The sequence below is a fragment of the Gossypium arboreum genome, chromosome 12, assembly GCF_025698485.1.
Source record: "Gossypium arboreum isolate Shixiya-1 chromosome 12, ASM2569848v2, whole genome shotgun sequence".
Lineage (NCBI taxonomy): Eukaryota > Viridiplantae > Streptophyta > Magnoliopsida > Malvales > Malvaceae > Gossypium > Gossypium arboreum.
The window spans coordinates 116,648,130-116,662,952 of record NC_069081.1 but is presented as its reverse complement, the minus strand read 5'-3'; the positions used below and the strand labels follow the sequence as shown (position 1 = coordinate 116,662,952).

The following is a 14,823-nucleotide window of genomic DNA, read 5'->3' as shown; positions in this document are numbered from 1 at the left end:
GAAATGATTTGTGGCCCCACATCAAAAACATCATCGAGTTATCCTCCAACATTCACCTAAATGTTTCTTTCCGCAATGCTCACAGTCTGGAATTTCTATACTTCGGGATGGACCTCTCACACTACTAGTAGATATCATCATCTGTATATACGCTTCTACCACCTCTATCTGAACTAAAACTGGATCTCCAGTCACTTCTTGATTCTCTGAATCTCTTCGGTAATGGATTAAAACTAGTAGTTCCCATACGTTTCCCAACTGATTTACCAATTTCTGATTTTTTATCCAGACCCAGTACTTGTTCTATCATTTTTGCTCGCTCAACCAGATCAACAAGTTCAGTAATTCTGAGACTTACCAATTGAATCTTGATTTTGTCTCGCAGTCTCCGTAGAAATCGTTTACAACTATCAGCCTCGGTTGGAACATATTCTAAAGCATACCTGCTCAATCTAGAGAACTCTCGCTCATAATCCAGTACTGACATATTCCCCTGTTTCAACACTAAAAACTCTAGCTTTTTCTCTTCGATGTACAATTCCCCAATATACTTCTTCTGAAATTCTTTTTGAAACAAGTTCCAAATTACTTGATCATCCGGCAAATATCTAACCACAGATTCCCACCAGAGATACGCTTCTCTTTGTAACAGTGATACAACACATATCAGACTCTTTCGGGGGGTGCAGTCTAATTGTTGCAAAACTCTTTTTGTTGTTTCTATCCAATTTTCAGCAACGGATGAATCAGCTCCTTTTCATCCCTGAAATTCCATGGCACCATATTTTTGTAGCTCTTTAATCGGGGCCTGTCTAACAGTAGGTACAGATGTAGTAGCAGGTATAGTTCTCACTATATGTTGTAATGCATCAGCTATATCTCTTAACACTTGTGAGGTATTTCTTTCTCTCCCTACGTTAGGAGATTGATTATTTAACGGATTCACACCAGGTGTAATAGATTCAGTTTCTTCTAATTCTCGACTTCCAGTATACATTTCCTGTTCAATATTATCCATTCTTTCATCTGACATTTTATCTATAAAACAAAATCAAATAAATACATTAGCATCCAAAAATCCCGACTCAATTTCGACTCGACAGTGGCATGTACTTCTAAACTCACTTTCGTGCCCAATTTAGCCCGAGAATCGGCTAAACTTGATAGCTCTGATACCAACAACTGTAACACCCCCTAACCCCAAACCGTCGCCGGAATGAGGTTATGAGGCATTATCGGACTTATCAGACAACTTACGAATAATTTACAATTAATATATCTTTCATAGTATAATATAATAATTAAGTCCCTATCTTGGACTCTCGAAGTTCAAACACGTATTAAAAGTAGAACGGGACTTGTTCGAGTATTCCAAATTTTTTTTTATAAAAAATTTCGGCAGCATTTCTACTTATTTTTACCTAAATCTCCTACAAATTCAAACCAAAATCACCAACACCGATGTTTCACATTCATATAACTAATATTTATATCATTAACATAATTTTAGCTTAATAACTATCATACCATCATTCAAAATTGATTATAAACTTCATTCATTTAACAACTTAATGTTTATGTATCAAAATATCATGTACTTTCCTTACCATTTCATTTAACCATCTATATCTTATAATTCATCCTTCACTACTCAAAGTAATATACATATTCAAGTGACTAAACAACACCTATGCACATGCCACCTTTACCCAAAAGAAAAATATACATCACCAAGTTTGTGTTGGAGTCGAGATTGTTCTGGATACTGAGCCGGGACACTTGACTTCTACTAACCTGCACAAGGAAACAACCGTACGCTGAGTATGGATATACTCAGTGGTATTACTATAAATCAAGACTATTTAACATTAATAAATTACAAACATCAACCATAAATTTTATAATTATTTAAACTACTTTTATATATAATTATTTTACTTCATAAATCTTAAATTCATAATTCATTTTTCTCATACTAACTCAAATCATAATTTAGTTCATACATTCTTTCTCGTACTTTTCAATAGTGCTAAAACAAATAATCTCATTTTCAAAATTTCATTTCAATTATTTACCCTATTAACAAAGCTCGGACTATGACAGATACGCGGATTTCCACCCAAACACACCAGAATGTCCAACCCAAACATACCCAGAATATATTAAACCCTCCATAACACACCATTAAGGCATTAAGTGCCTCTTCGGATAAATCGAAGTATATAATAATAGAAACATCTTCTCGGCCGAACTACAATCTCCTCATCACATCACAAATCCAATGGCATGCCATTTGTATCAAATCTAGTCCGACAAGTTAATAGGGTATTATTTTACATTTTCTAATTTCAATTTAATTTACACAAAAATTTTCAATACTCATTCAATTCAAATATCTATTATCTTAATTCATATACAAATTAATTTTTACACGAGTGTATACCATCAATACCATACAATTGTCACCATTTATTCAATAATAATTAAAATTTGAGTTATAGTAATACACACCGTAATTCTCCCGTTTTAGTCCTCAATGACTTTCTCCTTTCCTTTTGATGCTGACGTTTCAGGTTCTTTGTTGGCTACGAAAATAATAGCAATTTATATTATTATTTACAGCATTAATTATAATAAATAATTAAATTTCTAAACAATTCCTACCTTATTCCCAATTTAATCCTAACTAAACTTAATTATTTTCTTAATCCAATTCACTCTCTTTTCTATTCAAATTTTGTCTAAACTTATATTTAACTATAAAATTTCCAGCATATTTCCCTAATTTCGAAATTTATTCAATTTAGTCCCTTCAACATAAAACTTATAGCCTAGTTTACAATTTAATCCCTTAATCAATTCTAACTTAGAATTCTTTCAATTAAATCCCTAATTCCATAATTTATCCAACATGAACCATATTTGGAAACATATAAACTCTTGAATTATCAACTTAATTTCATCAAAACTTGTTTTAGAGCTTCTAAAATATCAAAATTAAGAGAAAATGACTTAATTAAGCTTACCAATTAAACTTGAAGCTTTAAAATCCCAATTTCCCTTTTTATTTTCTTTCCCTTTATCTTCCCCTGTTTTCATTTTGTTCCCTGCTTCGTTCTGTTTCTTTTGTTTTGTTTCTTTGTTTCCTTAATTCTTTTTATGCTTTATTATTTTATTAACATAATATAATATTAATATCATATATTAAAATATCTTTTACTTTAATATTAAGTAAATTAATAATTATATAACAAGTGTACATATTTATATTATTACAAATGTCATTATCTAATTTACTTATCAAATAAAAATCTCATGATTTAATTAATACAATTAATAATTATAAAATATCTTTATACTTAAATTATAAGTAATTAAATATTTAAATTACAATTGTACCAATATAATTCTTACACATGTATATTTTATTACCATACAATTGTCTTCTATTTAATTTATTTAATAATAATGCTAATAATAATAATCTAATATAAAACCATAATGTTAATTAATAATTATAATAATTTAATATAAAACCATAATAATAATCATTATAATATATAAAACCTAAAAAAATCTTTGATTTTATTTCACCAATATGTCCTCATTTGTAGTCAATGGCTTAATTGCCATTTTAATCCTTTTATTTTCTATTGCTTTATAATTAAACTTTTATCCTTTATTCAATTTAATCCTTTTTATTACTTACTCTAAATTAAGCTAAATTCACCTAATTAGATCCTAATTAGACACACCACTAGGCTCATAAATATTTTTAATAATTATTTTGAACTTATTTCACTAAGACGGAGGCCCTATAACTCACTTTTCCGGTGCCGTGAATTTGAGTTATTACAAAGACGTGTGGTCTTTGGAGACCAATCTGAATTCTGGTTGCAAGCAAGGGAGATGGCTAGGATTTCGGCTTCTAAAACCAAAGTTTCAGTCATTTGGGCCAGTTTTGTAATTGGGTCAGGTTTTAATTGGGGGTTTCGATTTTTAGGCTGTTCTATATAATTGGGTTAGGTCTAAATCAATAGGTTTGAGTTTATTTTAATTTAGGTCCGAAAATTTGTAAATGGATATTGGACCCATAAATAATTTGGTTTATTATTTTATTTGGTTTATTATTTTATTATTTTTGGTTTTTTTGGGTTTTTTATGGGCCCGGGCAAATTGGGCCTATTACAATATATTTACTAAACAAACTAATTTATCAAACAATTTTATAACTTGTATTCAATATTTAATTTTTCAACACATATGTTTTTAATTTACTAAACAACACCTAAATCAGTAAAAAGTCTTTTCAATTCGTATGTTTTTTCAGCTCCAAGATTTTGTTTTGAATTTTTATATTCTCATTCAACAAGATTTGAAGTTCAACGGTTAATTTCCTTTCATCCTTTTAAGTCACGGAAAGAAATCACATCCACTCTACAATAATTACGAATCATATTTATTAAAATAAATTTTTGAAGTGATCGACTAAATGTCAATCGAAAGTGGTCATCTTTATTATCCTTACGATAACCTGAAATTTTTTGGGCATTGAATAATATTAACATTTTGGATATATGCAAGCTCAACTTTGAAGATCAATCCATTTAAAACAACTTTGTTTAAATATTGGATTGGTTTGGATAAAGAATTGAATATTTTGGATTGTGAATAACAGATCGAGATGGTATTGAAATTACTATTAAAGAGTAAATCTCTAATAGTTCACTTTATATTAGTCTTTATTAATATATTGTAATTTGCTATTCTTTAATTAAAGAGTCGAATTATAATTAATGTATAATAAGTGAAAACTTTTATATATAAACGGCCTAGATTGAATCAACTTCCATCTATTAAATGCTAATGAAAATACCACTACTAATTGTTTTAACGATTTAGCAAACTGAAAACGATTTAGATATGATTTTCTTCACAAATTCATCGCTTTTCTTGCGTGATTTGAATTTGAAAACTTATTTTATTATATAAAAATAAATTTAAATATACCTATACTCATTCAACTATGCGCATGTTGTTGTCTCTGTCATCTAATTGTAAAATATTTTAATTTGACACTCATGTTTTTAATTTATTCTTGTTTTGGTCACCCGCTATTAAATTGATTATAGAAAGCACTTTTCTAACTGGCACAATAACATATTTAATCCTTAATACAAATATATTCTATCATTTTGATCTTAATTTTAAATAATTTAATAAATTTAACCCTTCACATTTACAAATTCTATCATTTTGATCCTCAAATTTCCTAACCAAAGCTTTCAACTTTTAAAATAGAGGCATTCCACATCTATTAATTGTTTATATTTTAACAAGTTAGTGTTAGAAATTAACTAAACATCATTAAAAATAATAGAAAATATAAATTTTAAAATGTAATATATAATAAAATTATATAAATATTTTAATATTTGTAAAAAAATTCATATTGACTAGCATAATTTTAGTTTTTAATTAATTTGGTCAATAATTTGACACTAAATCAGATTATTAATGATATGTATTGTTTATTGTGTATTTAAAATTAAAAAATAATTAAAATTAATAGAAAACATAATAATCTCTTAATCAATTTATAAAATAAAAAAATCATTATCAATGTAACAAAAGGAAAGTCAATTAATTATTTCACATTTTTATGGAAAATTTAAATGTTCATAATTTTTCTTATATAATTATTTATCGAACAATTGGATTTTTCAAATCCATATTTTAATTTTGGATTTAATTTTTAAGTCCGAGTACTATTTCTATGTACCTTGAAGGAAATATCATAATGTTAACAATAAGAGTAAATCTAAAGTATTTTTTCAAACGTTTTTCCATTTTATTTAGCCAAATTTTATCAACCAAAAGGTCATAAAATATTATATTCATAAAAAAATTAATGAAAAAAAAGGAAATAAAGTTTCAAAATAAACTCATTGGTATCAAGAATTGGCTCGGAAACTGGCTTATTAGTTGAGAGAATTTTGTTCTTTTTTGGGTTTTACAAAATTTATAGATATGTAATGCTTCTATTTTAAAAGCTGAAAGCTTTTATTAAGAAGTTTAAGAATCAAATTGACAGAATTTCTAAATGTGAATGGTTAAATTTATTGAATTATTTAGAATTAGGATCAAATTGATAGAATATGTAAGTATTGAGGACTAAATGTGTTACTATACCAGTTAGAAAAAGATTTTCTATTGTCAATTTAACGACGGATGACTAAAATAAGAATAAATTCAAACGTTAATACATAAATTGAAAATTTTTAAAATTGAATCACGTGACCATTCTAATAAATGATAAAAAAAAAAAAGAAGAAAAAGAAATTGAGCAGTGAATTAGTGGTATGATTGGTATTTGGTATTTTATAAAATTTTTAAATTAGTGCAACTTGGTTAATGGCTATGGCCCTATTGGCCTATATTGTTCAATGAGCGTGGGCATGAACTCCTCGAATCTTAATTTCCGTTATGGTAGTGGCGGCGCACCTTGATTTTAACTTTTGATTTTGTTTATTTCCGTTATAAATGCTTATAATATAACGCCCTCTTTAACCGTTACTTTTATGTGAATGCTACGTACAACTATAACGATACGTAATTACTTTTCAGATGAATTAATTATAAATAAATAAATAAATAACATGATAAAAAAAATTAGTTTTAAATTCTTTTAATGATTTATAAAATTATTTTGGGAAATAAAACGAATTCTTTTATTATATTCAAAAATCAATTATTTATGTACGTATAAGCATTTCATAATACTTCAAATCTCTATATAAGCCAAACATCCCATTTCTTGGTTTAACCCAAAAACGGAAACCATTACTGATTAGAAACAAACATCAAACAAAATTTTCCTTCTCCATGGAAACACACTCTGATTGCTTCTGGTTTTTGTTTCTTGCATCCAAATGCAAATCTTTTTCCACCCAAAATTCGATTTTGCTTCTTCTTTTTCTGTGCATGGCTTGGTTTGCCATGACCTTGTGCTTCTGGTTTTACCCTGGAGGCCCTGCTTGGGGTAAGTATAATTGGCTGACCAAGCGAGCTGCCTCAAAAGCCAAAAACACCATTCCAGGACCACGAGGGTTTCCAATTGTTGGAAGCATGAATCTCATGGTTAACCTGGCTCACCGTAAGCTTTCAACTGCAGCTAACTGTTTTCGTGCTAGGCGGCTCATGGCGTTTAGCTTGGGTGATACTCGGGTTATCATTACATGCAACCCTGATGTAGCCAAAGAGATCCTTAACAGTTCTGTTTTCGCTGATCGTCCAGTGAAAGAGTCTGCTTATAGTTTGATGTTCAACAGAGCGATTGGTTTCGCTCCTTATGGGGTTTACTGGCGAACACTGAGAAGAATCGCTGCTACGCATCTGTTCTGCCCTAAACAAATTAGCTCCACCGAGGCACAGAGGTTGGATATCGCTTCTCAAATGGTGTCTATAATTGCATGTCGTCGTGGGGAGTTCACCATACGCAATATGCTCAAGAAAGCTTCTCTTAACAACATGATGTGCTCGGTGTTCGGCACTAAATATCAACTGGAATCGTCAAATACTGAAACTGAAGAGCTCGGCCAACTCGTCGAAGAAGGTTACGACCTACTCGGAAATCTCAATTGGTCCGATCATCTTCCATGGCTTGCTTGTTTAGACCTTCAAAATATCCGGCTTCGATGCTCGGAACTTGTCCCCAGAGTGAACAAGTTCGTGAACAAAATCATTCAGGAACATATACTCAAAACAGGAACAAGAGCCCCTGATTTTGTCGACGTTTTACTTTCTCTCAATGGACCTGATAGACTCTCGGACAACGATATGATTGCTGTTCTTTGGGTAAGCAAGCAATTCTTTCATTTTAATATGCATGCTATTGTTTTCTCTTGCATGAAGTAAAGAATCAAAGGTGGAATCTTGATAATGATTTGGAGGATCAATTTGTTGATTAGATTCCTCAAATATACTATAAAATTTCTTAGCTTTTGCAAGGACTTGTTAGCACAACCAAACGTACCAATGTTCCCTTTGATTAATTACTAAAAGTTGATTGCTTTTCCTTTTTCTAATCATGCTATAGGAGATGATATTTAGAGGAACCGATACTGTGGCGGTTTTAATAGAGTGGATACTAGCGAGAATGGTGCTTCACCCTGAAATCCAATCAAGGGTCCAGGCCGAACTTGATCAAGTCGTTGGGAAATCATGGGAGTTGCTGGAATCAGACATTCAGTCGATGGTTTACCTGCCGGCGGTGGTGAAGGAGGTCCTCAGGCTACACCCCCCTGGTCCACTTCTATCGTGGGCCCGTTTAGCAATCACAGACACTACTGTCGATGGATATCACGTGCCTGCTGGGACAACAGCCATGGTTAACATGTGGGCCATCACTAGGGACCCAGATTTTTGGGTGGACCCACTTAAGTTCAATCCAGAGAGATTCGTATCCAAGGAGAGTGCTGATGTGGAGTTCTCGGTGTTGGGGTCTGACCTCAGGCTATCCCCATTCGGGTCTGGCCGTAGGAGCTGCCCTGGAAAGACACTTGGTTTAGCCACTGTTACCTTTTGGGTCGGCACCTTATTGCATGAGTTCAAGTGGGTGGCATCAGATGATAATCCAGTTGATCTCAGTGAAGTCCTTAAGCTCTCCTGTGAAATGGCTAACCCACTCAAGGTCAAAGTGCAACCTAGGCGCAGATAAAATAATCATGAAAATGGAGTCAAATCACCTCAAAATCTCAGCAAACGCCATTATCCTAAATTAGCCACCTGTTAATTATGCTGGACTTTAAAAATATATGTAAAAATATCAGTGTTTTGTCTCTACAAATCCCAATGCCCCCGTGTTTTGATCTCTTAACCTACAGTATTGCTCGCTCCTTATGTAGATAGCTATTCTAGCAATAAGCTAGCTAGTGCTAGCAGTTTGTAAATTGTAACTATTTGACTGCAATATGGTTTTGATATTTTTGCCAGCTTATAAAATTTCATTATATGAAATAATATATGTATAGCAGTGGGCTATGAATTTTGATGCAGACATCACGATTTCACTGTATGGTTTTCTTGTTGAATTCAATTTCTGTACAGAACACTTTCATTTTAAACCGTCTATGGGAATTCCAGGTAGAAGAGAAAGTGGACAATATGTGCATTTCAAGATGCAAGTATAATAATATATGGTGACAAATCAGTGTAAAAAACGGACATTATTTTTTTTTATTTGTACTTCTGTACTGTAGGCTGCCAATTATAAAGAAAATTATCACTTCATTACTAAAAAAGTTTTTAAGCTTTTCCAGCTCAATCACAACGATGATATTCATTGCAATTGATTGCGAATAATTATCGAAAATGTGTCTGTTACGAAGAATTTTTCATTAAAAAAAAAAAAGAATGGCAAGAGTCGAGAAGAAGCTAGAGAAGATTTCCTTTTCACTTTGGGGAAAAAAGGGGCAGGGTCTTTTATGCAACTACCGAACAATTGCCATCATTTTAAATGAGAAACGACATTGCCTTTTTGTCTGAGAGGATTCTTTCATCATCTAAACATGGGGTTGGGGGACATTGCCGATGCTCTCTACCCCTTGAATAAGGTTTATCGCATATGAGCCAACTAGTGGATGGAACGTGAAATGCACATGGATCGAAAGGCACTATTGGTACTTTGCCAGAAAAAAGTAGTTTCACATTAAACATCTTTTGTCTATTGTCCGCCCCCAGACATTGATTGTGATCTTCCCTGTCTGTTACGTTAACACCCATTTCTTGTCAAGTCTTAATCCACTTGTTTCAAACCCTAAACCTACCTCGATTAAGGGGTAACCTTCAGTTGGGGTCTTTCTCCGGCATTTGCCCTATGTGATAAAAAAAGAAACTTCAATGCATAAGAGTCCTGTCTTGCAAGAGGAATAGTAGGTTGGATTGAGTGGGTTAAAACCATATTAAAAATACACATCGTTATGGCTAATATATTAAAAAAAAAAACTTATAAGTTAACATGCTTTGTTCAAGTAAACCATTATACTTTTTTTATTCATAAAAATCAAAAATTAATATACGATTCAACTTTTAAATTATACATCGTGATATTGAAAATAATCTAAAGATGAAAAAGAGAAGAGTATGAAAGATGAAATTATTGATTGACATTGGCTTAATGAATTTATAATTTACAACCCAAGTGACATTTAGGTTCTATACATTCATTAATTATAATTAAGTAACAAATATGTGACTCTTTGATATGCTATATTCATGCATTCTTGTCAAGTGACTATTAAATATTCTGATTTCACCCATTCTAGTCATATCAATTAAATACAAACTTAATAACCACACATTATTTGACATACTCCCCTTAAAGTATATTCTTTGACTCTCAAAGCTTTTTTGAATAGTTGGAGTCTTGTTCTTGAAAGTGTTTTGGTGAAAATATCTACTAGTTGCTCCAGTAAAGGACATAACACTAGTTGGATCTCTTTTGCTTCTATTACTTCTCGAATGGCATGATGTTTAATGTTGATGTGTCTAATTTGGATATGATAAATTGAATTCTTTGACATAGCAATGGTTGACTTCTTGTCAAATGAAGTTGAAAATCTTCCTTTTACTTCTCTCCAGTCTCTTCTGTAATTCTTCTCAATTACTTGTGTCACTAATCTAACTGCTAGTTACTCTGTTTTTGCAAATGATTGGGGCATTATGTGTTGCTTCATTGAACACTAAGAAATCATATTAATTCTAAGAGAAGACACATAACCTAAAGTGCTCCTCATATCATGATTACATACGATTCAATCACTATCACAATATCCTTTTAATCTTAATGTTGAATATTTGTCAAATAGAATCTCGTACTTTATGGCGTCCATCACATACCTTAACACTATTTTTGCTACTCTAAGATGGAAATAATTGGGTTTACTCATGAATCTTGAAAGTAAACTAGTCGCAAACATGAAATCAAGCCTTGTAGTTGTTAGATAAAACAAACTTTCAGTCAAGCTGTTATACATGTTTGCATCTACAATTTTTCAATATTGAAAGTAAACTAGCTACAAACATCAAATCAACTTCATAATTGTTAGAAAAAAAAATTTCCAATCAAGCTTCTATATATATTTGCATCTACCATTTTCCCATCATCCTTTTTTCTTCTAATCATTCACCACCAATGAACTATCAACATATTTGCAACCAAGCATATGTCGAACTTCTTCAAGATATTTTCAACATATTTCTTTCAATAAATAAAAACACCATGATCATCTTGATAAATTTAAATATCAAGAAAATGGTGTAATAATCCAAAATCACTCATCAAATATTTTTTGTCATGGCTAAAGCTCATTTATTCATTATTACCAAAATAAACTAGCTTTCAACATAAAGTGCAACAAGAAGAATATAAACTATTCCTTGATACTTAACATAAAAAATAGGCTCACTTTTGCTTCTTTGGAATCCTTGCTCAATGAAATAGTTGTCAATCTCAGTGTACCGTGCTCTTGATATAGAGCTTTCTTCCATTTGTACACCTTATCTTTTTGGCCTTTAATCACAAAACTTTGAAGTTGTTGCACTTACACCATTTCTTTTAATCATCCATTTAAAAATGTTGTTTCCACAATAAGTTGGTATACATTCCAACCTTTTGATGTTGCCAATGTGATATTTGCTCTAATTTTGTTCAGGCAAGCAAGTAGAGCAAAAGTCTTATGATAATCAATACCATCCAATTTTGCAAAGCCTTTTACCATTAATCAAACTTTTTTTTTTTTGGATCGAACCATTTGGATTGTGCTTTACCTTGTACACCCATTTCAAGTTAATAGATTCTTTTTCATTCGACTTTTTATCCAACTCCCATGTCTTGTTATTTTCAAATCTTTATAATTCTACTATACAACAATTGCATCTAGCATAAACATCACTTAAACTCCTCATTTTTCTTGGAATAGGGCTAGATGATGAAGAGTTAAAACTTGGTGAAGACGAAAAACTTGTTAAAGATGGAGAATTTGGTGAAGAATAAGTCGATTGCCTTCTCATCAAATCAAACATCTCGACTAGTGATCACCTTATTAGTTTTTAAGCTGTAATGTTAATCTGTCACAAATTGATGTGGCAAATCAGGCTCTTCCGACATACTTAAGGGGATTTTTCTAGAGTAGAATAGCGTCTTTTATATAGTTTTTTTGTTATTTTTAGATTTTTAGTTAATAAATGAAAATGTCCTGTTTTTACCTATTTTGTGACCCAATTTGGCCAATAGTGTCATTGGGAGGCCTAATGTGTGATTGAGTGATGTAAGGACATGTTGAAGGTAAAAAAACGAGCGAGAACGGCATCAAGGGAAAGGGTATCGCGATATCCACACATTGGAATCGTGATATCTCTAATAGTATGGAAGAGAAAAGATTCCCTTTAGTAGTATTGCAATATCCTCTTTGAGTATCGCAATATCCACCATTCTAAGGCGAACCCAAGGCTCGACACTGCCTGAGGTGTCATAATATCCACTTTTGGGTATCACAACACCGCCTTTGTCAGGGGACAAACTTGGACAAAAAGGATAGTCTTTGTCTAGTCGGTCCACCAATCACCTAAGGGCCGTGTAGAGACATTTTTGGCAATGAAAAAGCATCAGATGATAGCTTAAAACAGCCAAAATTGGATGAGGAGGAGAGAGACACACTTTAGCTTAGTTTTAGGTTTAGTTTTCTCTTAGTTTTCTACACTTTGTTTAGGGTTTTCATTTTTTTCTTCTTCTTCCTTAGTTTTCTACACTTCTGCATTTATTTCTTGTTCTTGATGTTCTTAGTGTTAGTTAAGTTAGTTACCATTGTAACTAACATTTATTTACACTTCTAGTTCCTGTACCTTAGTTTCAAGACACTTTAAGCTTTAGTTTAATGTATTTCGATTTCTTTTACTTTAAATCTATTAAAGCTTTATTGCTTTAGATTTTCTTGTTAAATACTTTTAGTTTCATGTTATTTAAGTTTTCTTGTATAAAAATCTCAACTTTCATATTTTTCTTAAGTTTTACTTTCATGGTTGTTTTATTTTGCATCTCCATATTCATTTCTTTTAATTTTAGCATGAATAGCTAAACCTCAAAGAGGGTTGGTAGATGGACTGAAATCTTTGGACAAAGGACTAAATCAAATAGACCTAAAAACTTAGGAAGTGATGCCCCTAAGGAAATATCATGGCAAGTGAGACCGAAAGGTAATATTGTCGCGCACCGTCCACTAGTTTTGGATTAACCAGTGAGATCAAAAGATAAGTCGGAGCTAATTTGTGTAAGTCGATAAAATTGACATCGGAAGATAAAATCGAGTCACTTAGTAATTTACACGATTTAAGTCCATTGTTCAAGGATCGATGAACCATATCGAAATCAACCAACCATCATTAGTTATTTACTGAATATTCCCTTAGTTTTATATTCTTTGCAATTTAGTTATTAGAGTAGCATATTTAATTTTCTTGCAATCTTTTCTTAATATGAATTGTTGTACTATAAGATCATATTAGTAGCCTCTTAGACTCTATAATGTATGGTAGCTATCGCTCAACCGCCATCTCCCTTAGGTTAGATCCTTGGAATACTTCAATGTTTCATTGTAACACTATAAATATTACAACTGACCTGTATGCTTGCAATAAAATCATGCTTTAAAAATTGTTTTATAAATTCATTGTTTTATCCCACATGCGCGATGCCGGGTCAAAAGTCTATTGCCCTTTGATAAGAACTTATGCGTTAAAATAATGATGACTTTAAAGTACTAGAATTTATGCGTAAACTGATTTAATTATCCTATTAAAGTATAATTATGATGACTAATTAATTTAATTCTCTCTTTGGATTCAATTATTTAATTCCATACAATTAAATAAACCTCAAATAAATTAAATTTGTTTCCAAGTCATCTCAAGAAAATACATTTATTGCAAATAGTAATTGATGCAATCTATTTCTCATTCAGTTTTGTGATTCATTCATTCAATCAATTCATATTATGCGATCCATATTCAGTTGTGTTGAGCTAACAGAGGGACCAATAAAACATATATAACTAGGGCTTACATAATTTGTAATTAAGTTCCAACTTAATTACAAATTATTTAATCATGAAGTCAATCTACTAAAAGTACAATGTTTGATCTTCGTATTATATACCATTATGAAAACAACATGTGTTATATATGCTTTTGTCCAATAACCTTATCATATGTTTGTTGCCTTCGTAGGATATCATTGGCCTCTTTAGGTTAAATTTGTCACCTAATACAATCCATTTTATCTCATGGTTACAATTATATCTTTCTTGATGAAAATTATTATTACTTACAAACAGTAATGATTAGTCATTTGTACTAGACAAAAGACTTGTGACCACATTTCATTTTCATAATCATATAATGCCATTAAAAGGAAATCATTTACTATTTGCTCGAGTTATGAACTCCACTATTATGAGTGAAATCATGCTATAGATAAGTCATGTACCCAATATACCAATTTTCGACTCATCACCATGAAAGATCAGGTTTTCAACATATCAAAGTACATTATTTTTGTACACATGGTCAGACACTTGCTTTTAGATTGAGGTAAATCACACCATAAACGTTACAAGTGAATAAATCCATATAGAACTAGAATAAATTCAACTTGGGTTTAGCCAATGTATTATTAGTCTTGACAACCATATCTATTTCTTTATTTCTGGGAGTCAACTGCTCCGATAACAAAGACAAAACATCTTCTCAGTTGGACTTATAAACAAC

General features: G+C 31.3%; 1 protein-coding gene across 1 annotated transcript; it reads left to right on the top strand.

Moving 5' to 3' along the window:
- Positions 1-6,767: 6,767 nt before the first annotated feature.
- On the top strand, positions 6,768-9,021 carry LOC108477257 (cytochrome P450 78A3-like). The gene is made up of 2 exons (XM_017779751.2): positions 6,768-7,857; positions 8,099-9,021. The coding sequence occupies exons 1-2, from the start codon at positions 6,886-6,888 to the stop codon at positions 8,717-8,719; spliced, it is 1,593 nt and encodes a 530-aa protein (XP_017635240.1). The 5' UTR covers positions 6,768-6,885; the 3' UTR covers positions 8,720-9,021.
- Positions 9,022-14,823: the final 5,802 nt, after the last annotated feature.

Excerpts from the sequence above, each read along its gene's own strand:
- LOC108477257 (XM_017779751.2), top strand. The coding sequence starts at position 6,886 with ATGGAAACACACTCTGATTGCTTCTGGTTTTTGTTTCTTGCATCCAAA. Across the intron at positions 7,858-8,098 it reads ATATGATTGCTGTTCTTTGG|GAGATGATATTTAGAGGAAC; the intron begins GTAAGCAAGCAA and ends ATCATGCTATAG.